The sequence below is a fragment of the Aphis gossypii genome, chromosome 3 (genome assembly GCF_020184175.1).
Source record: "Aphis gossypii isolate Hap1 chromosome 3, ASM2018417v2, whole genome shotgun sequence".
NCBI lineage: Eukaryota > Metazoa > Arthropoda > Insecta > Hemiptera > Aphididae > Aphis > Aphis gossypii.
In genome coordinates, this window is record NC_065532.1 from 40,610,882 (window position 1) to 40,635,126 (window position 24,245).

At 28.1% G+C, this 24,245-nt stretch overlaps 1 protein-coding gene, 1 long non-coding RNA gene and 1 other non-coding gene across 7 annotated transcripts in view; 1 reads left to right on the top strand and 2 right to left on the bottom strand.

Annotated features, from left to right (window-relative positions):
- Window positions 1–611: 611 nt before the first annotated feature.
- Window positions 612–695, bottom strand: Trnal-uaa (transfer RNA leucine (anticodon UAA)). Its single transcript has one exon. It is a non-coding gene; the product is annotated as a tRNA-Leu (tRNA).
- Window positions 696–5,208: 4,513 nt separating this feature from the next.
- Window positions 5,209–24,245, bottom strand: part of LOC114123447 (paxillin-like) — a 32,441-nt gene continuing 13,404 nt past the window's right edge. For 4 of the 5 annotated variants that reach the window (XM_050204533.1, XM_050204531.1, XM_050204534.1 and 1 more), the window contains exons 2-8: window positions 22,418–22,641; window positions 21,137–21,257; window positions 18,938–19,046; window positions 18,449–18,581; window positions 10,454–10,792; window positions 9,612–9,842; window positions 5,209–6,324 (exon numbers count right to left, since the gene is read on the bottom strand). In XM_050204533.1, the coding sequence (XP_050060490.1) occupies window positions 6,058–6,324; window positions 9,612–9,842; window positions 10,454–10,792; window positions 18,449–18,581; window positions 18,938–19,046; window positions 21,137–21,257; window positions 22,418–22,641 (1,424 nt within the window). In that variant the 3' untranslated portion in view covers window positions 5,209–6,057. Of the gene's footprint in view, window positions 6,325–7,653; window positions 8,021–9,611; window positions 9,843–10,453; window positions 10,793–18,448; window positions 18,582–18,937; window positions 19,047–21,136; window positions 21,258–22,417; window positions 22,642–24,245 lie in introns of those variants that run through there. The other variant, XM_050204536.1, reaches the window with a different exon arrangement.
- On the top strand, window positions 17,023–22,529 carry LOC114123449 (uncharacterized). Its single transcript, XR_003592356.2, has 3 exons — window positions 17,023–17,328; window positions 19,806–19,832; window positions 22,394–22,529. It is a non-coding gene; the product is annotated as an uncharacterized LOC114123449 (long non-coding RNA).

The following is a 24,245-nucleotide window of genomic DNA, read 5'->3' on the forward strand; positions in this document are numbered from 1 at the left end:
GTGTTTTTTAATGAATATTATTAATTACACGTTTAAAAAAGTTAGACGAACAATTAACAATAAAATTACAATTCAATATTTAAAATAGACATGAATTTAACAATAATAAATACATAATTACCTATACATGTGTAGTTGAAAATTGTTTATTGTATAAATTACTTTTGCAGTAGTTAAATTTTTATATTGAAATTGACACCAACAAGTATTTGTAGTATTACCTAGATCTAATTTTCCAACAACAATACTTCCCTTAAAATTTACAATCAAATCATTTTTTCTATTATAAAAATTTAAAATGTCTGTTCGGATTCACAGCTTATAAAATCATCATGGTAAAATTGGTGTAACTAACGCTTTATTCGTGAACTAAAAATTGAATTTTATGTTTATGATAATTTAATACCATAATAAGTACCTACATATATTTACTAAAAATATTAAGCAATGCAGTAAATTAAATTGATAATATTGAAATATTATCAAAAATGCCTTAAACAGTAATAAGATTGGACAAAATAGAATAATTATATAAAAATTTATATAATATTATACATTAATTTTTAAATTTCTCAATAAAAGTTTGATAAAAAAAAAAAGCAAAAAAGAATTGTCAGGTGTGGGGTTCGAACCCACGCTCCCGTTTGGGAACCAGAGCTTAAATCTGGCGCCTTAGACCGCTCGGCCAACCTGACTATATGTTTCACGTTGAAAATTATTCATATTGTATTTGTTCAACCTTTAAAGGTACCTTTTTTCATACATTCTGTTCAAAGGCTTATTTAGAATTTATATGAAGAGGAGATATGACTAAAATAGTTTTTCTCCCTCTCGAAATAGGGTACATGAGGATACTATCAATTTATTATAACTTCATACCAAATAAAGGTATTCTAAAATATTATAAAATATAGGGTTCACCAGGCTTGGATTTTAAAGTATAACGAGAAACAAAAAAAGCAAACGATTGTTTTAAAAATGCAAAAAATGGCATATTTATTTTTCAAAAAGCACGAACAAAAATTAATATGAACTAGTTAAAAAAATGAATAAAAAAATTTGAAAAATTAATTTAAATTTAAAAAAGAATTATTTACTTTATAGGTATTTCCCTAGATTTGAAGTGGGTAGGTAGCGAAACTGACTCTATTGTCCGACAGAATATTTTTATACATAGAAAACGAACTATCTACATCATGGACCTATAAACTAGTTAATAGGTACATGATTTACATCCACTGAAATGATCGGTGCACACCTACTTCTACCAAAGATTTCAAATTACAACACTAAATCTTAAATTTTGAAATGATCGATATCGATGTTGTAGTCATAGGTACTAACCGTGTAGGTCAGGTACTAGGTACTGCACTACTGCAGATTAAATGTAAATTGATAATCTATACGTTTATTACATTTAATAAACAAGCCGAAAACGAAAACAATAACAATCCAATATACCTAATCATTTAATCCGCATTTTGGGTTTTTACGTTACTTATTAATTATTTAATTTTTTCATTACAATAGCATAATAAACATATAAAAGAGTGGTCAAGTGCGTAACGCTCTGCTGTATTACCTATAATAATTCACTATAAAATATACCTAATTGATGTATTCAATTTGAATCCAATGAGAAGTATCATTGTGTACGAAAAACGATTCTGAACGAAAATGATTTGTCAGCCTAGGATATAATTTCCAGTGGTTGGTGAAAAGGGCAGTTAATATTTTAATGGCCTGAGCGCCCTGAGCCCAGAATACACTAAAATTTAAGTTCTTTTATACATAATCATTGTAAGCCAAACTTATGGAAAATCTTGTATTATAAATTTTTAACTCTTAGCTACATATACAAAAAATTTTATGAATTATACCTACAAAATAATTTGGAAACATTCATGATTTCGACGACATTTTGTTAATATCTAAACTTCAAATGCTAATAAAAAAAAAAAAAAAAAATTGTGCCTATATATTCTTATAATTTTTGAATCACTATAAGGATATGAGAAACCTTGTATTAAATTTTTTTCAAACATTTTGACTCAGCTAAAAGTTTTTTATTGATATTTAAATAAAAAATAAAAAACTAAACAAAAACTAATATTTAAAATGCCTATATAGTCTTAAAATAAGTAAAATATTTTGAAAACTAAATCATGTAAAGAAAATGCCAATTTAAATAACAGTGAAATTTTCAAGTATCTACGACTTTTTGAATAATTTATAGGTACCTACTATAGAAGCAAAACACATAAACAATAAACATATTATCTACTATTTGGTGTGAAAACGAAATATTATATCTACGTGATCCTATAGTAACAGACAACAGTATGTGTTGGTACCCATCTAAACTTCATTTATTTCGAAAACAATAAGTTACACAAAATTAGTTTTGTGTCTCTACTGTAGAATTTGAATTTCGATGTATAATATGTACCTATATTAGGTATATTATACTATAATTTAAAATATATTAAAATAATTGTTTAAAGCGTATAGTTAAGCAATCGCCTAAGACTCACCTCAGAATGAGTAGGTATATGTAGAATCAACGATGAACTAATTTTTATTGTCGACGTATATGAGATGTGACAACGGCTCGATGCTTTGAACGGTCCGTGGGGTTTGAAGTATACATCACTGCGTTCTAACTACGACTGACATACTATGAGACTCGAGTAGTTAAGATAGGTTAAACAAATCCAAAAATAATAATAACCAATAGAAAAGTAGTATATAGTAAGTCTTCAGCGCGCTGATTGGCTGTAGGATGCGAAGACCCACAGGATGCCATGCCCACTGTTGTTGTTTAGTTTATTAATCATTAATATTGTTATTCATTTAACGACGTTATAATATTATTATATAATATATTTCCCGGTTATAAAAATAATGATATTAATGTGATAAAAAAAATTGTTTTTGTTATCTATAAGTATATTTATGACAAGGCTGGGCAAGTTAATGATTTTTTTTCAACTCAGTTAAGTTAATATGCATAAATAAGAAAAAGTTAAAAGTTAATAACATTTTTGGTTAACTCAGCTGTTAAGTTAAAAGTTTAAACATATATTTTTTTAAGTTTATAAATTATATGAGAATTTATAAACACCTTAAATTATTATTATTTTGCGTATAGTTATATGGTGTGTAGTGTGCACACTTTATAGCATTTCATGGCATTTTATGATTTCGTAAAAATTTAAAATTCGATGTTCAAACGCTCATAACATTTTTCATACTATGACGCAACGAGTTGTCTCTAAATAGCTATTTGAAAAAAAACTTATGGAAAACTAAGTATTCTATTTTTTAACCTTAGATATAATTATATAAATACAAAAATATTTATGAATTTTCAACAGCAAAATTACTTGTAATTTTTCGCAATTTTGACATATTATTTCGTAAATATTTTAACTTTAACACTTATAAAAAAAAAAAATTATGACTAACGATTTTTAATTTTTTTTAACTACAATAAGAACAACTTATAGGAAACTTTGTATTAAAATTTCAAGTTTTTTGGGCACCTGAATTTTTTTTTATTGACACTTCAAAAACAAATACTTAGAAAAATTCAAAAAATTCAGCTGTCTATGTAGTTGAAAACTACTGGGAAATTTTGACCTCTATAATGCACCAAGGATATTCACTTTGCCATCGGAAACTTTCCCCAAAGTTTGAAATTGAAGCATTATTTCATCAAATTTTGTTGTACACAAACATGAAAAAAAAACACATCATAGTAAAATTAATACATTCATCACTTCGTTCAGAATCTAAAAGAGAAGCATATGCTTTAAAATCCAAGCCCTAATTATATATATTCATATAGTAGGTGCATAAAACCTTATAATAATTATAATATAATAAACATATTAAATAGGTACCTCAATACCTAATATAAATTAAATAATGAATCATCTATTTATTTATTATTTAAAAAACAAACTGTAGATTTCCTTTTTTAGCTATTTCATCAATAGTTATTTTCAACATCCAATCTTATAAATGGTTATGAATGTAAAGCTTTGTAAGTCCATTCAATTTGAACTTAAATCAAAATAATATTCAAAATTTAAACGATTAATAAATACAACGAATATTTCATTAGTGAATAGAGAATATTTACCTCCTTCATAGAATTTCTTAGATATGTTTTTAATCTTTTCATACAAGCTAATGCAGTGATAAAAGCTAAAAAAATTATTTTATTAAATCTCCTGTATAATTAGTTTGTTTTTGCAAATAAAACATTTAGTTTATAATGAAAGACGTAATTTTTTGTTCTTGGAATATCATCTCTCGCTGGTTTGTTAAAAAATCTATAATTATTGTTAGGTCCTTGCATATTATACATTTATTATGTAATTTCATTCAGTTTAAATCGATGACGCCGCGCACAGGAATGCTTTCACAACAAGTCCGTGGAACTATCTACTTATATAATCGAGTATAATAGTATGTATAAATACACAATTACAGAAATAATAAAAATATTTCATAGTAATAAAATAGTCTTTGGTAATTTGATTTAATAATCAATACAGTATCAATACAATTATTAACTATTTTACCATAAATACTTTATCAATAATCAAACTATTTGACCTCATTATTGATTCATTTGATTTTGGTTTTAAGTCTCTATTCAGAACAAATTTTTTGATAATAAGAAATTTATAATATAGTCGTATAACATTTTAATACATTTTTAACGTCGATAATAATGTTGATTTTATTTGGTATTGAGGTACCTTTTTTGTCCTTATTATGTTTAATTTATTTTAAATTAATCAACAAAAAACAAAAAATAACATATACGAAATAATGTTAATCGAAATTAATTTTACGGTGACTTTTTTAATATGTAGGTACTAGGTAAGTTGGTATAATAAAAAAAAAATTGTTTTGTTTGTTAACAGTGTTTAAATTGATAATTTGATTTTGTACATTATCCACAGTCCATTTAAACAAAGTATTAATTGGTGTTCATCTACAATTATAATTTTTTTTAAATTCTTAATCATTAAAATGACACGTTTGAATAAGTTACAATTACATAACATTAATAACAAAAGAAAACATAATATTAATATAAATAAATATTTTTCACTACCCGCTAACAACTAATCATTAATGTTTTGTTATATAGAGGAAAAATTATGTCTAAAGAAAAAACACAAATTCAAATTCTAGTAATGAAAGTACATATTTATAAACAGTTTATATATATACATTTCTTTTTCCAAGAAAGTAATAATAGCGAAAATATGTTTTTAGAAAATACATTATATATTATTACATATTATTTAAATCGTTATTTTACAATTTACAAAATATCAATAATTATTACCAATACAATCTTAAAAGACATTCATATCTAAGTGCGCGGAATGCCACTAGGTTATGATACTGAAATGGTGTTGCAAAATATTACTATATGTAGTAGAGGTTGTGGTTTTAAAAATTGGAATGGGGTAAAATAAAATGCCAATAGCACGTGAACAGGTTAATTGCAAAAAAAAACATACAAAACATACAACAATATATAAGGTATTTATAACAGTACAATACTATAATATGGAAAATAATAATTTTTTATAGGATTAAAAATTATTTAAATAATAAAATAATAATAATAATATAAGTATAAATTGTGTTAGTATATAAAGAAAAACAAATATGTTATATATAAGGCGTAAGTAATGGGGGTATTTTATGAGGGATGACAAGAGTTCGAAACATAATAATATGATAAATTATAAGGAGGTGGTTACGTCATGATAAATTATAGTAAACGAAAGTTTTAACGATGAGGTCGGGTAAATTTATCTGTTGTACAAAATATACGTATTATTATTTATTGCTCTATAAAACCGACGGCGACGTGATCGTATCGTATATATTATGTAAAATAATGTAAAAAAAAACTATTATCATTATAATATACGATAAACAATAATCATATCGATCTGTCGTCGTCGTCGTTAATTGTCATATTGTCGTCGGTAGGCGGTGTCGCGCATCGCCCGCGACGGTCTATCCGAACAGCTTCTCGAAACACGAATGGCAGTACGGTTTCTCGTTTTGCTCTTTGAACGTTCCCTTGTTGAGCTGTTTCAGGCAAAAGGCGCACACGAAATGCTCCGGGTGGAACTTCTTGAACATGGCCGTTATGCAACGGCCGGCGATCGGCTTGTGACATCCGGCGCAAAGCGACCCGCGTTTCGCGTGGTAGTGCGTCTCGCAGTAAGGCTGACTCTCGTGGTCGAAGAACTGACCACTGACGAACGGCATGCGACAGTCCTGAAAACACACGAGGACGAAGCAGAGGTCAGATATGATATGATAATATAAAACGGGTAAATACATCGGGCGGGTGGGTTGATGATATAGGTAAATCGCGCAAATCGTCATCGCGATATAGCGTCGTATAATAGGTACCTAAACGGTTTATTGAAATTGTCAATATAAAATATTATATTCAGTTGCAGTGACTCTGCGATAGGTATATAGTTGCACCACGACGAGAATAATGTCGGTCGGTCGTCGATTCGGCTCCGGGGATTTATGTACTTATATACAATCAGTGTGTAGGATACGGACACGACGGTGGCCCCAGATAGGTAAGTACCAAGTATAATAAATATAGACGGTGCGAAGGCACGTAGCCCGCGGGGGAAGGAGCCGCAACTTGCAGGACCCCATCCGATATTTCAAGAAAATAAAAAAATTCTATCAGTTTTCTGTGTATGTGCCTATTGCAATTATGTCTTATTTTACGAAGATTTTGATACAAAAGTCTAATAATATGTGTTGTGTTACCCGCGACATAAATTTTTCAGGGATTTTTATGCCTGATTAAACCTCGTCTAATATTATGAATTATTGGCCCCCTCCCCCAAACATAATCATTGCTGTATCACCGAGTATAATATATACACATTGGTATCTAACCTGACAGTTGATGACGTATTTGTTATATCAATTGAGCTGTGTGGAGAATTCGAGTCGAAAGGAATAGAGAAGCTTTGACTAATTTTTGATGAAAACACATCGATGTACAGTTTTTAAAACTTTTTTCAATCCTTATACTTTAATAATCAAGTTTTAGTTTACAAATATCGTTCATAATTATTCATTACTGTCTGTCAACTCAGTACAGCTGCCTCACTTCAGATATATTACTTAAGTATAAGAAGATAATATATATTATACAGAAGAGGATCGCCCGCAATGTGTTTAGCATTGTATTTTTGAACAACTACTGCAGAGGGAGTATCTTCCAAGAATAACAGACTGAATGTGTTTAATTTGCAAGAACGAAAGTTTTTTCGGCCTTGACATTAAATATTATTTTTGAAAATCTCGATTTGCGTTCACACGCATCCATTATTTTGACAAAACGTAAATTACGTAAATTTGGCAGCGGTAGCTAAATTTTCTTTCTTTTTTTTGATTGGCGAGGTGGCGGTGGTGGTAGGGAGAAATAATATACCGTTGTAGTCTTAATATTATTATGTTCGAGGACACCGTCGACGACATTAACAAATTATTCTGATCGTGTGGCAAGCTAAAATATTTTACCACAACAAATGAACATTTTCCATATGGTACTAATAATAGTAATAATAATAATAATATATGTTTTGTTTATTTTGACAAGCAACAAAGTAAATTATTAATTGTATATAGGTATATATATATTTTTTCTTTTTCGATTTTACAATAGAATATAAATGTGACTTATTATTATATGTTAAGCGGACGTATGATGGTAACGAAACGTTCTACGTTGATAAATTATAACATAATATTATATGTAACATCGTCGTGGAAACAAATATCACATAGTGTAAATATTATATATTATATATGTATATATAAAGTGTACATAATATGGATATATTCAATCCTCCTCATCGACACCGACGCATTTCGCACACGCTGGTTTTCCTTCGATGGCGTAAAAAGATTTGCCGGTGACCGGCAGCTTGCAATCCTATAATGCACAAAATGTGGCGGCCGATTGTTAAACGGCTGCGTTTAAAACTTTAAACCACCGTTGCCGCTGCAGTAGCCGGAGACGGGGTGTTATATAGAATAGAACGACAGGCGACAGCGTATTATGTTTGTTATACATGTCTTGAGTTGTTATTATTATTATTATATTTTTTTTCTTTTTTTTTTTGAAAGCGAGTTATTAGTGGCAACACTCAAAAAGACGGCATTTGATATATAATTTCGTATATTATTATACATTATTAGGGTTAGGATGTTTATGACTTTTATAGGTTTCTTTTATAGTCGTACCAAACTATAAAATCTATTGGTATGACGTCGAAGCAGTTTTATTTTATTTCGCATAGCACAATTTTTCACTTTTGGCTATGATTAATGCATTTTTTTTTTTTTTTTTAATGATATTTTTCTAGATTTTGGATTTCAAAGTTCATTTAAGAAAACTAAAAAAAATATAATATTATCATTATGTATGTATATGGTACCTAGCATCTGCATTTAGTTTTTTGAATAAATAATGCAAATCATCCAATTTTATAATACCATATTTGATTGTTTCAAGGACACGATATTTTTTGGGCACATTTATATGTTGTATGCATCTTTTTAGAGCTTAGAAGTCATAAACAATCTAACCCTATACATAATATTTGTGTTAAGGTTGTTAGACTATAATATCCATACAATTAGGGTCTACCAAAAATAACAAACACACAGTGGTATTCCATTGAATTTTTGTTTGCGGTTCACTCTATTCTCGCACTTGATTTCATTAATTCAAACGAGCTATTCCCTTAACTCCTCCCACGGATGATCAAAAACGTGCGATGCTCTTGAGAAAATGTCTTCTACTGGTGCTTCTAAATTTTTACTCTAATTCCGGTTGACAAATGTAGGTGGGCATGTCAGTAGCAACTTTGTGATAATCGCCAACAATTCAAAATCCTGTTTAAAAATTTGACTCACCCTTTCCCATAGGTAGAATATATTTTATATTATATTATACACCGTAAGCGCTATAATATTGTATGTTTGTGGATTATTTAACGATTAATGAAATTTAAAGAATCATCGCGATACGAGTGGTTGGTCGAAAGGTTGTTACGAGTCGGCCGCATTGTTGCCGACGTTATGACATAACTATTTATTTTATCGTAGTTACTATATATCGCGATGACGATCGATAAGTTATACGATATAGTTTTAATTCGATCATCATTGTACATAGATCGCGTATAAGTTATATTATAATAATAGACACGATCAATTTTGGAGCTCACACTGGTCCAATGCCAGGCGCGACTGTATAGTATACACATATAGAGTGAAAATAATATACGCGCGTCCGTATATATTATAGACCGCAGAACTGTGCAGCGACCTACAAAAAAAAAATTAAAAAAAAAAATACCGTCGACTAAAAATATATACGCCCGCACATCCGTAAAAACATATTATTTAGTATATTATATTATCTACCAATACGATGAGAAAAAGCAAAACGTCAAATATTATTTTGATTAATTTTATGGACATAATACATTATCATAAAGATCGCAGTTGATGCTTACCCGGCAGACGAAACAGCTGGAATGCCATTGGGTGGACAGGGCAGACACGTAGTTCTCCATTATGGGCTTGCTGCACCCTCCGCACTTGGGCGCGAACATGTCGAAGTAATCGTCTCGACAGTACGGACGGCCTTCGCGTTCGTGGAATCCTTCCTCGCCGAACTGTTTGCCGCACTGAGCGCAGAAAAAGTGTTCGGTGTGCCAGGTCTTCTCCAGGGCTGTCACGCATTTCTGAAAATGATCAGGGAAAAAAATCCAAATGAAAATCCACAGTAGGCTAAGTCATCTCTGATGACGGTTTTCGATGCCAAATTACATTTTATTTGGAAATCCCCCCCTCTTACGCGAAACTGTATTTTCAAATAATATAATGTATACCAGACGATCGAATAAACACTTTAGCAAAACTTTTAACACTTTCGATATCGTGCCGCGAAAAAGCTATTATATTAATTGCGATAGAAAAATTTGATTTCATTTAAAACGTGCCAATCTAAATAAAACGCTTAAAAAAAAAAAAAAAAATACCCGAAATCGATTTTTGTACGTATGACTACACGCGTGCATGGGTGGATCGTGGGTTCAGTGTTTATTAATAATATTATATCCTACGCCCATAATGCGGCGATAACCTGATCGGGCGTGGCTACATAAACATTGAACCATTTTCACTGTCAAAAGGACTTTCTCGTTTATCGAACTTTCTACAGGGCGTTCAAGGCCGTTACTATGGACAAAATCCTTATTTCAAGTCACGACCATCGCAGTATCCACACCCCCGCACGCATCAAATAAATGAGCGGGACGGTGCTGGGTGCCGTTTTCAAAGACGCTGTGCTTACGTCGAGTATGGGTCCGTTGCAGTAAGCGCATCTGGGCGAGAACAGGTTGTGGTAGTCCGGTTCGCAGTACGGCCGTCCTTCGCGCTCGAAAAAATTGCGCGTGCCCAGCTCCTGGGAACAGTGGTTGCACGTGAAGTGTTCCGGGTGCCAAGTCTTGCCCAGCGCCGTGATCACCTGCCCGACGATAGCCTTGTCGCACGCCGTGCAACATCCCTTCTGTGTCGTGTTCACCCCTTGTCTGTTCATCTCGGCCGTTAGGCTGCCGAGCATGCAATCCAAACGCGGTGCAGCCGAGTCTGTCGATTCAGTCGCGTAGCTAGCTCGCACCGGACTGGACACCTGTTAAAAAACACAACCACGGTACAGAGCGATTAGTATATAAGTTATAATATATTATTTTTATAACAATAATAATAATAATAATATGATCATGTCTGCTGCGGCTTAAAATAATGAAAATCTATTTAAACGATCGCGGTGACTATAATTTATATTTTCGATAGAACGCGCGATCACATACTGCTGCGTTTAAAAGAACCCCCTTATATACACAAAGTTATTCATGAAATAATTCATCTGTTGCGTGGAACTTGGCCTCCTATAAGTCACTTCTTCTTATTCCGCGTGACTATACTTAAAGTTTGGGGATGCGATGAAGACACTGTGTACGCGACCGTCGCCACGGATGAGCTAAAATATCGGCAAAGTCAATAACAACGGATATGGCTGGAACAAGTATCTATATGTGATGAATTTGAACAGAGATTATAAAATGTCGCTAGTGTAACCAAAAGAAGTCACGCAGAACATTAAATTACAAGTGCAATTAGTTAAATTTTATAATAATATTATTCTCTTATTAAACACATCAATAATAACCGATGATGTAAACCAAAAACTTAAAATACATTTGAAACCGAATGAATCAATTTAAAATAAACCAGTTAATTAAGCCCTGTATGTACCTGTTGTGCGGTGTAACGACACTAGAACGGAGTTGTATGTTAAAATATCGCGTTGGATCGTATTTTTTTTTCGAAATTTTAATCAAAACTATTATACAATGCGTTTAAAAACTGAATTACAATTGTCGACGTTACTGCCTGTAGCTGATGTTGTTGTTGTTGTTGTTGTTACTATTATTACTATTATACTATTTTACAAACGATAAAGTCACTGACAGAATTGTTTGGATTTGTGAAGCGTCGGCGGTCCGTGGCTTCGGTATATAAAACGTGAGTTGTTTTGCCCACGGCTGCCAAACCCCGCCCGCGGGTACAACCGCGCGAGAAGGGACGAAAATTTCCCGTCTCGTTAAAAAGTTATTTCTGGAAACTGCCAATAATGGGTAAAACAACAGCAAAAAGTTGGTCTGCACAAGGCACTAAAGTTCCCTTTCTACCGGTGCGGCAGTGAAAATAAAATCGCTTGGAAGACCGCGCGCGACAGTGACCAACCGTCGACGATCATATACGTGTTGGCGACCGTCCCGCTGCGGCGGTGATGATCTGTATTATAATTTATGTCGGCGACGCGGAGTTATATCGTTCGTACACTCGTCTACCTAAGTTCAGGGCGAATGTAAAGTCCCTACACGAGAACATGTACCTATATATATCGGGTAAAAATCACACGTACGTAAGTTCTTATACGGAAAAATAACTTATATTGTGTTGTTTCTTGAGTCCAAAGATACATTTCATACATACACAAAAATATCAAAATGTCGATACTAGAACAAATTTAGAAGCAGAACTGGGCACTGGCAAATTAAATTTATTAACTGATGAGGTTAAAATAGTCTTCATGTTGTATAAAAAACGTCTTAAGTCCAATTTTTAACAATTTGCAACGAGTTCTGAATTCGTGAAAAATTGACTGAAAATTCGCGTTAAATATCATACAAGTGGACTGAAAAGTCTAGACTTGTAACAGATTATGTTATATTGTTATGCATTAATTTTTTTCTACGTGTAAGAACTTACACAGATTTTTCTGTAAAAACGTACATACAATGTAACTGTTTACCCGCTATATTTTATGTGGTAACTTATAAAATCGCTGCAATATCTTCCACGTTTTTATCCACGCAAATCGTATCACCAGCACTGCGGTGTAGATCGTGTCTAATTCCGACGAACAACGAAAATAAATTGGATTGAATTTACTTATTATTATTATTTTTTTTTTTTTTTTGTCAAAAAAAAAACGTGTGTCGCAGCCAAATGATTATATTACAAAAAATGCTTACCTCACGAAAAAACGACCATGCCTTGTGGAATAGTAAGGTTTCAATAATTTATCTTTTATTTTAAAAACGATGACTCTATGCAGTTTACGTTTGACTTTCATTTTAATAATTCAATTTAAGTTGTAATAAAAATCTACGAATTCCAAATGTTTGTGTATAATTTTAAATTTATTTTCTCGGCGCTATGTAAAGTTAACTCGACAATTGGAAGACCTGCTAAATAAAATGTTAAAAATGAACTAAATCTGACTATTCTACTGAATGTAATGATTTTTGGTCGTTGAATAGAATAATTTTTTCATATGGGCGCCACGATACATATCTAGAAATTGTCTACATTTTTACTTCTTATAATAAATAGATAACCGCGATAATTTTAACATAAATTATTGGAACCAGTCAATAACATATAACAGTATATTATACTGCTTATATTCATACATAACAATGGTAACGGTTGTTAGTTTTGCTGTTTAAGTCTGTCTTGTTATGCAGTCAGGGAATATGACACATCGTGAAAGTACAATGATTTATCATAATGTATTATTTTATATTATGCGGAGTGATTGACCACGTGTTCATAAATAATGGTAATTGTTTTGCAAAATCATTAAAATAATTTAGATAAATCATTAGATCAATTTATAAAAACGGTAAATTCACAATATATTTTTTAAATTTATTATTTTAATTCACGGAAATTAATACTATAATTATACACAATACAGTGGAACCTCGAAAACTCGAATTTTTTTTCGCCACCAACCGATTTGAGATTATAATTATACACGATACAGTAGAACCTCAATAACTCAAATCGGTTGGGGGCGAAAAAAAATTCGAGTTATAGAAAATTCGACTTATCGAGATTCCACTGTATTTAGAATTTAAAAACAAGAACTTATGATGCTCTAAGTAAATTTTCACAAGCATATAATATATAACAAAACACTATCGATCATTAAATAAATAATTGATTAAAAAGTAATAATCGAGAAATTCAGGCAGAATTTATACATCTTTCTGCATCGTTTCTTTAAAGTAACAATTTATCATTGATTTTTAATTTAAAAACACAAAACAAATGTAACATACTGTAATAGCCCATTCAATGTTTTATTATAAAGATATAAACATTATACAAAGTTTAAATCACAAAAAAATAATAAATCACTTAAACCATTATATTTTGGCATTCTGTGATTTATTTTTGATTTTAGTTAGTCTGATCGTTACTACCTATATAAATATTTTATTGCCTTCATCAATAACTGTCTTTGTGTGACCTTAGCTACACCTTTATATGGAATTGTATTTTTTTTACGTTTAAAACTATTATTTAAAGTATCATCGTTAAAATAAAACTGCATACCAATTCTAGTATACTATAACTGAAATAATAATATTACGTTTGTTTTTACTTATATTACCTTGTAATATATTTATATTATATTATTATACATAATTTTAAATAACCTGCATTAGTGAATAATAATATTTTATTTGAACAAATTATAAACAACTATTATGAATATGAAAGATATAAAAATGTTTAGTACAAATAATAATAACATAAAATTAATTTGTATTCATTTCAATAATTGTTAACAGAAAAAGTTAAATTACACGTTTTTTATATTAAGTCAATCAACAAGTATTTATTGTTATCATACTTCATTTTACAATGCGTTTTTATCTATAAAAGATAATATAAATACTTAAGACAGACATTATTTGTTCAAAATATATAATACGGTTAATTTTAATATTATAGTAATTGCTTAAGTACCTATAAGTAAAAAATAAAAAAATAAATTTCAACCACGTTTTCAGTGAAAATGTTCTTTAAATTGTAACAAATTATTACCAGTTTTTAGAATTTAATCATTTTATACTTCGACAATAAATAATAGCAATTTAAGACAAATGGATTTAGATGTATAATTGAATGATTATTAAATTATTAATAAGAAAAAGGCTAATGAATAAATTACCTTGCTAGCGGATAAATTATAGAAGAATATATAGATATAGTTATGGTCTATAAAATCCATTTATTTAATTTACAAAAGTGTTCATTACTGTTGGGTATAAAATAGATTATTTTTAAAATAAAAATATCCTTTATAATTTTATAATACTATAGTTTGTGAATTTTTTCTATTTTTAGTGTCCATAATTTCATTCAAAATGTTATGGTCAAGAATCGCTTTACCTACAGAGTAAATTTTAAAAATCATCATAATACTAAAAATATATACTTAAGAATATAAAATAGACTATTTTTTATAATAATTATATATTTGAAATAACATACGTATGTACATGTAAATACATATGTATTTTTCCAAATCAGAAAATGTTTCCTGAGCATTACAACTACCATGTTAAAGTATTTACATTAAACATATTTATAATACCGACAATATATCTTATAAATCTAACAATAGGTAATAAAAACGAAAATTAAAATAAGTTTATGTATAGGTACGGGACGTAGCCGTAATTGTTTTTTCGTTTTAAGTATCTACTTTTAATAAAAATTTCCAAACAATGATGGTTTTAAAAACTAATATAACTCCCAGCTGTAAGAGTTAAAGTTAATTGTAAAGATTTTAATTGATCTTACAACAAAAAATATAAAAAAATGAAGCGGTTTTGTAGAAATGATTAATTCATGAGGAAAATATGATACATTATTTTAACAAGTAAGAATTGTTATTTATTGTATTTATTATGTTCATAAAATATTGATTATAGTAAATCATCACAATTATATGATTTAACACAATAAATTTGGGAAAATTTTATTATATAGTTTTAAAATATGAGGGAAGTCGGATATTGACTTAGGGTGTGACATTGTGCAGTATATAAAAGATAACAATATATGTAAGTTTCAAGTCCTACGAATAATATTATTGAATTACAACATAATAAGTTAACTCGTTATTTTGGTTTGAATAACTAATTCCATTCAAACTTGAAATACAACAGTGGTTCTTATTTGAATTACACACAAAAACTAAACCGATTTTGTTGAAAACTAGTTTTGCATACATTTTTTAGTTCCCCCCCACCAGAATTTTTTACTTTCAACTCCATAAAGTATCAATCTAATTCAATTTTTATACCTGAAACTACCCTCAATGTTAAAAATCGAAACATTTTTATTGCTTTAAAAGGTAATGAAAGACAGATAAAAATATACATCATTCTAAAATCAATTTAAGTTTTGAAAATAGATAAACCGGAAACAGAAAGGATCATTTTGTAAAAATCATCGAAATCGGTTGGTAATTTTTCAACATTAAGGACAAACCATCATGTAGGTACAAATTCAGGTAAACCTGTACCATGCAATTATGAGCTTGGAAACATTTAAATTAGCCATTGCTCATTCTTATGCAAAAGAAAAGTAATTATAAATGTAACTAAAATAAACATTCACAATGTAGAAGTTTAACTTAAAATACTGTGAATTAGGGTACGTCCATTTATTTTTTATTTTTGTTAAACTGCGCAAATCTGATTTTAAGTCTGTAATGGTTTACAAGAATATATGACCTAATTTTACAGATTTACATTTTATAAATAGATACGTATTTTTTTAGTTTTATTTAAGTTTAAATTTAAAAAAATATATTCAAGGTTAAGTAATTACGCTTACAAGGACTTTGGCAAGGGACCTATACGGAAAATTATAAAAGATAATTTTGATCATTCAAAGTCATTTTAGTAACTCATAGATGCCAAATAATAAAATCCAACATTAAATTTATTGTCTATTACTTCAGTTACAAAACATTTCAACAGATGACATGACATTTATTACTAAATGAACAAAAAGCATTTTCGGTGGAAAGTTTAATCTAAATTTTAAAAGAATAACATCACTGCTATAATAAGTATCCAATCAAACCAATAATACTAAAATATCGTTAAAAAAAAAATCTAAACTAAATACTTAGGTTCATAGTGAACACAACATTTTTGGATTATTTTGAAATATTCTGAATATTTTATTTTGTTTTGACCTCATGTCCACGCAAAGTACCAACTAGATCTAATTTTCTATTTCAAACCACCCTTAAGATACGGTTTGCAAGACGCAAACAATTACGAACATCAGTCGCCGCGACCACTTTATAGTGGTCTACGTGACGCGACCACGACATGTCGGTACAATACAATTTATTGTTTTTGGCTAGTTATTACAGTCATATTGTCAGTTCAGTTTCAAATCTGTTCGAGTGCGCAAGTATAATTTAAATTCACAAATAGAAAACTATGAATAAATTAATTTTTAATAATAACAATAATATTTTAATCCTAATGATGGATGATGATGACGATAAAGTTAGTTCATTTTCTTATTTAACGTCGAAGAAAAGAAAAACAACAAATGTTATCTTTAAAAACCATAAATCTGAATGATATTTTGAAATTTTAATCAATCGACATTTGATAAACAATCAAGTGAGTTTTGTCAATATTGCCGAATTAATTATGAACAATTCAATTTTTTACTATCATTGGTGGAAGAAAAATTATCTGTAGAACCTATCAATCGAGTTAAAAATCCAATATTACCGACAAAAAAACATGACAGCGTGACATTGAGGTATTTATAATTTCAAAGTTAAAATTTATATATAAGTAGTTAGTAGATATATTATAGATGTATTGATGTATAATTTTTCATAATTTAAAAGATAATGAAGGATCTAAAAAAACACACACAATCATTGTAAAACCAATTCATTAAATACTAAAAATCAAAAACAGTTTGTTTTACTAAATAATAAATAATAAAAATTCTAAATGAAACGTTAATGAGAAAATAAATGAGGAACAAATTAATTTTAACAAGGCTGAAGAAAATATCATAAACCATATTTTGATACCTAAATCAATTCATGCACTTACTATAAAAACATTTTGAACATAATTTCAAGATACTAACAACAATACAGTTGGTATTAAATGCAATAAATATTCAAATTAAATAATAATTAAAATTATACAATAATCCCAAAAAACTGTATTTTATTTACTTCAAAGTCTGAACCTTCTCATCATTCTGAAGTTATGTTTTGAGGAAAAGCTAGTGAGCCAATATACATTACAATTCAGAATTTAATATTGTTATTATTACTTATTCGTTGTATTCAAAATTTTAAGTTATTTAAGTACCATTTTATTAACCTAACTATGTTGTTAACAAACTATACATCAAATAATTCTAAAAGTAACTTTATAGAATCCACATTTGTAATAGTATTATATATTATGTACCTACCTATTGTATCTAATATGTATATATCAGGGAATGTTAGATTAGGTTAGGCCACCCCTGGTATACCTACTACCTATATAAATTACATTTTAAAATTAATTTTGATAATTTGATACAAAAATTAAATAATACTCAATAAAAATTAACATTTCAAAAAAACTTTTTATAATTTAAGAAGTTTCATCATATACTTTGAATACCAAATTACATAATTCATTACCAGTATTTGAAAGTTTTAATTATCTTAAATATTTGAACATGTTTACAATATGATTTTATAGCCAAAAATCACACCAGTGTAAAAATAATATTAAACCAATAATAAATGTTATAGTTTGTTGAGCTAAGCGTTTGACATAAATCAAACACTTTGTGCATAAATAATACACAACGTCTAAACCATAAAAATATAAAATAAATATATAGTTTTTACACAAATTCTTACCTTGAAATCAGATAGTGAAGCCATTAAATCATCTAGTTCTCGAGTAGCGGAAGAAGCAGTTGGACAGACAGTGCGAGTAGTTGTGGTAGTGGTTTCTTCCATCATCATTTTTGAAATCAATTGTCCATTGTTACTAAAGAAATAATATTCATTTAACTAGAATATTTAACATAATTCATACTAAAAATAATATTTGTAATAGACAAACTCAATCATTAAAGAATATCTAAATACATAATACATATAGATAAAAAAAATTTCAAAATAAAAGCAATTATTATTGTCATTTATTGTAGTTATTTACTGTTTTATATATCAGATAATTTTAATTAGAATATTAAACATGAATTTTAAAATTGTAATGCTTAAAATTAAAAGTAAACTTTAGTTTTAAAATAAACAGTGTTTTTATTATGTTTAAATTAATTCAAAATTCATCTACTACAATAAACTAATTCAAAATAAACATAAATGAGTAAATTTGTTTACCTTTTTGAAGAAAGTGATGAATCCAATTCATCTAGAAGAGAATCTACTGATGGACGTGTTGGAATATTTACTGTCTTTTTCGGAATAGAATAAGAATCTCCATTAGTCACTACATTAATTTAGAATTTAAATATTAATTAAACATAGTTAAAATAACTTATTTTACACAAAAATTAGTTAAAATCATTAAATAATGTATATTGATATATAAATTTATAACAATAATAGAATATGATTATATTAATATATGTAATGACTTAGTTAAAAATTAGTTCAACCAACCTAACCTAATCTAACATAACCATATTAAATCAATAGTTTACATCCTCTTTTTTTATCTTTTAAGCAACATGCTACTTTTCTGAGACTGACCCCAAAAAGTTGCAAGTCAAAATTTTGAAGATGATTAACTAGACAAATTAAGTTAACCAAGGGGTAAGAGGGGGGAGGGTATTGTAGGCCAACTTGCTCCAGAGTCCTGATACCACCACGCGCAAAAACATCCTGTGGCTCCCTGGAAATCGAACCCGGGACCGCGTAAGCCAGAACATTAGTTCAAATCCACTTGGCCACAGAAGACAAAACCTAACATAACCATATTAATAATTTAAAAATAAATTACTTATGGTAGTATCCATAATCTTAGAAATAGAAACTGACATATTAACTCCACTTAGATGTATTTTTCATATACAATGATTTATCATTGAATTTAAATTTAATATATCTATTGAATATTTCAATACAACACAATACCAAGGTATACTCAAAATACAGAATCTTTAAGAAGTAAGTTCTTTAGTTTTATTTAATTACAAAAATACAATTAACTTATTTTAGCTAATATTAAATTAATTTTTTTTTTCAGAAGATAAGCCTACACTCTCTGACAATGGTTTGTTTTATATGATATTTTATCCTTAATATATTTAAACTTTAAACAGATTTAAGCTTTAAAAATTAGAATTCATTAATATCTAAAATGATGCATAATAATAATAATATAATAGGGAGGGTTGGATGTGCTTAGCCACCCACAGTTTTGTAATCAGCACCCTCATAACAGTCATAACTACTATTTATGGTTTTATGGTTATAATTATTTATCAATAAATATAATAATTTAATAACACTATACAAAGCCATTATTAAATATGTTAATTGAACGGTTGGGGGGTGAGGGTAGGCTGGAGTTTTTCATAAATAATGATTCATTATGTAATCTATGATTATAAGACAAAACAGGAAGCTTTAGCACTCTTAGTTTATTGTTGAAATATTGTGTGCCCCTGCATAAAAAAATTACAATATTTTATTACTCATTAGCAACAAATAAATAAATAATTAAGTTTCCAAACCTATCGTGGTGATAAACTTTTTTTAAACAATTCCTCTAAGTAATTTATTATCAATTAAAGTATAGGAATTTAAAACTAGGATTAACACTTCTAAACTTTTATCTAAATAAATACTAATGAAATTAATATAGATAAATTTACTTAACCAATAGCTATGAGTTATTTTAATTTTGAAATTAACTTAATAATATGATTAATACTCATTAACTGTTATTGATTAATTTGTGATAGTAATTGGAATTTATGATAATAAGAAACATGAGATGCAAAATTTAACTTTATTATTATTACATTTTCAAACTTCTATGTCTACCAAGTAATTAACTTATCCACATTAAATTTTGATAGATTAACTGCTTATTAGTATAGTATTATTTACTATTATTATTTAATAATACTATACTATTACCTTCTCATCATACTGCAATTATAAACTGAGCAAAAACAGGTAACATACCTGTACAAGCACAAGGGAATATAGACTCTAAAAGTTATGTAGGTTATAGGTTTTAAGTTTATATTATAGAATATAGAGGAATGTAATGTTTTTATCTAGTGCATATGAATTCTAGTATGTACATTTATATTGACATATGAATATTTTTTAAATTACAAAAATGACACTGACAACATTAAGAGTATATCTGAGTATTATTTACTTATTTTTACTCAGAGATAAACAATATAAATAATTATATGTATTTGTTTAATGCCAAATTTTAAATTATACATAATAACAACAGATACAACAGTATGCACTGTATGCTTAATACATTATAGCTTAATACATAATAATTTTGTTTAATATTGTTTTAAAATGTAATTATAATACTATACTTACATTTTTTATCTGCATAACGAGAATTGCTAAGATCTTGAAGTAATGTGTCAAGTTCCGAAAGATTATTATTCAATGAAGATGTCATTTTCGATGATTTAAATTCATTTCTAGGTTGCGTTGGCTATTAAAAGAAAACCAACAATTAGTAAATTTCCTATTCAAACATAATATTTATGTTCAAATATTTCTTATCGATGACTAAAAACTCAGGAATGTTACTATATTATTACTTCTAAATATATGATAATCTTAATATTAAAAGTATTTTATATGTTTAGTGGAAAAATATACAAGGTGATACACTAAGCAAACTCATCCCCATTTTAATTATTTTTTTTTTCAATAATCAACTTGTTCAAACTAATTATTGTAATTTTTAAGTATACTTAAGTATTATTATACTGGCTACTGAAAAACAATCTTATGAAATAATTTTTTTATTTATATCGCACATGGAGTGTCTAATGATGATACTAACTTTTTTTTGTTAAATGAAAAAAATCGACTTTTTAATAATTATTAAATACATGACTTTTTTGAAAATATTGATTTATATTTAAATTGAGTTATAAGTTATTTTATAATTTATTATTTATCTTTGTGTAGTAAGGATAATATACGTATCAATGATGAATGGTTTAGAAATTATAGAAGCTATAGTTATTTAAAAATTATAGAAATTAATATTGATCTATTAACATTTCGTGATTTGTAAAAAACTGTCCAAAGATAATAAGTATTATATAGATTAAATACAACATATATTTATATTTTTATAAATAATTCTTAAGTACTTTTATCCTTTGTAAAAACATATTAATACTCAGAAACTACTCATTCGTACTTTGATTTAAATAAGGTATTACAATTTTATAAAAATCATCTATTTAGCAATTTACAAAAAAAAAAAAATGTTGTTTTTCATAAGAAAAAAGGAGACTGTATCGCCTTGTGCCCCTTTTTAGATGATATAAAAATACGGTTGAAGTATTAAAAAATATAGTCATCAAAGTTATTTAAAAATTCCTTAAATCAGAATTTGAATAATTTCATTAATAAAGTAAAAATTGGGGTTAAATACTTGGTGAATTATCCTGTATAGTATATAATCATTTCAAAATAAAATTGAAAATATTTATAGGTACTAAAAATGTTATTGGACTACGGTGGACACCACAAAATGTACACAAAACTCAATTTTAACTCAAGACAAAATAATAGAATTTTCATTTAAATAATTTAAAAATATGTTGGTAGAAATTTTATGGAAAATATCGGTACCGATAGTTCTTGTCGGACCGCAGGGTTTGAAGTTGACCTTTCAATCTTGTGAGATCGGACCGTAGCATACTCGGGTGGTTGAACTGGACTATGTGCTATCGGTGAACCAGCAGAAGGCAATCGAGACCGAACGCCGCCATTAATACTTCCATATCCTCCGTTGACAGCACCGTTTAATTTGTTGGTCTGCTGTATTGTGCTTTGCAGATCCGCGAGCAGTGCGTCTAAACGAAATTAAAAATATTTCATTTAATATTATGTATAATAAATCACAAACGATCATGTTTGAACTTATAACGAATAGTATGTATCATAATATAAAAACTAAACTTGTGAAAATTAGTGTCTATATAGCGCACCCAATGTAATATATAATGTATGACATGTATATGTATAATATTATAAGAGCTACTACCTATATATAGAAACGTGTTTTATCCTCCGCACATTTTACATTCGGTTTTTATATGTGTACATGCTGTGGCAATCTGCGAGTACTCTACATCCGCTAAAATAAATTACCGGATGAAAATGACCAAGTTTAGCATAGTTATGCGATATTATAGGCGGATCTATAATGTGCGGTAATGCACATTTTTATACGAGGAAATCGCAAATAAAAAAATTGTATTTTGTCACGATCATTCATCATTTGCATGTCAAACGCACATAATATATTAATGAATAGTACAAAATATATGGGTGCGTACAAGGTGCGTTAAATTAGACTGTAATTAAGCGACACGACTACGTTGTAGAACGTATAAATAAAGTTGATTTGGTTCATATAATAAAACCAATTTTAAACGTAATTTCAACAACAATTTCGTACGCGAGTCAAGTGAACAAATGTTAAAAGTAAAATTTAAAATACTATTTAATATAAAAATAAAAATTGTAAAACCTCGGAAATCATAATTTTGAGGTATACGTAACAAAACCACAACATTTTCGTAATTATTGAATTATAGAATTATAGAGATATTCAGTCTAAATATAATTTAAGACATTTTAATCATTAAAAAATAATCATTCAAATTTTCATTTACAAAATGTTGCATCAAAAAAAAAAAAATTAACTTGAATTACATAGTGATCCTTTTACCCAAAAATATAAGATATCATTAAATACAAAAAAATATTATAAAACACTCCATTTAAAATATACCTAAGATAATTATTGTCAAAATATTATTTATAAGTATGAACTTTGACTATGCTTTTTATAAATAAGTATACATAGCAATGCAAAAGTGATATTAGAATTCCAGTCCGAGCATTTCAATAATACGTTTTCAATGATAGGCATGTACGTATAAGGATATAAAGTTCATAATTAATTAAATAATTTGGTCACGAGTTATCACACAGCGCATTCCCAGTAATCGTATTTAGCTGTGATTAATTTGTTTGTTTATGTAACTAGGTAACTAAACAATTAACTATACTAAATTTAATCAGAATTTTAAAAAAATAAATAAATAATGAATATATTAAGATAATAGTTTAAAAACTTAAATTGCGTATTAATAGTAACAAAAAAAAAAATAACTTATTTAATTATTAGTATAAAATCTAAATATAAACGTATAAAATGATTATAATAAATATAAATCTTCTTTTAATTAATCCTATTTGTGAGTTTAGGTCACTAGTTTTATGATTATTAGTTAATAGTTGTATTCGTTATGATCGAGCCAAAAAAAAAAAATGAAAAAAAAATAGCTCATAAAGTGTATGTTCTTACGCAAAGTACAAATAAAGAACATAAATAAATATAGGATTACGAAATATCATAAATAATTAAATATTGTTACTATTTACTACT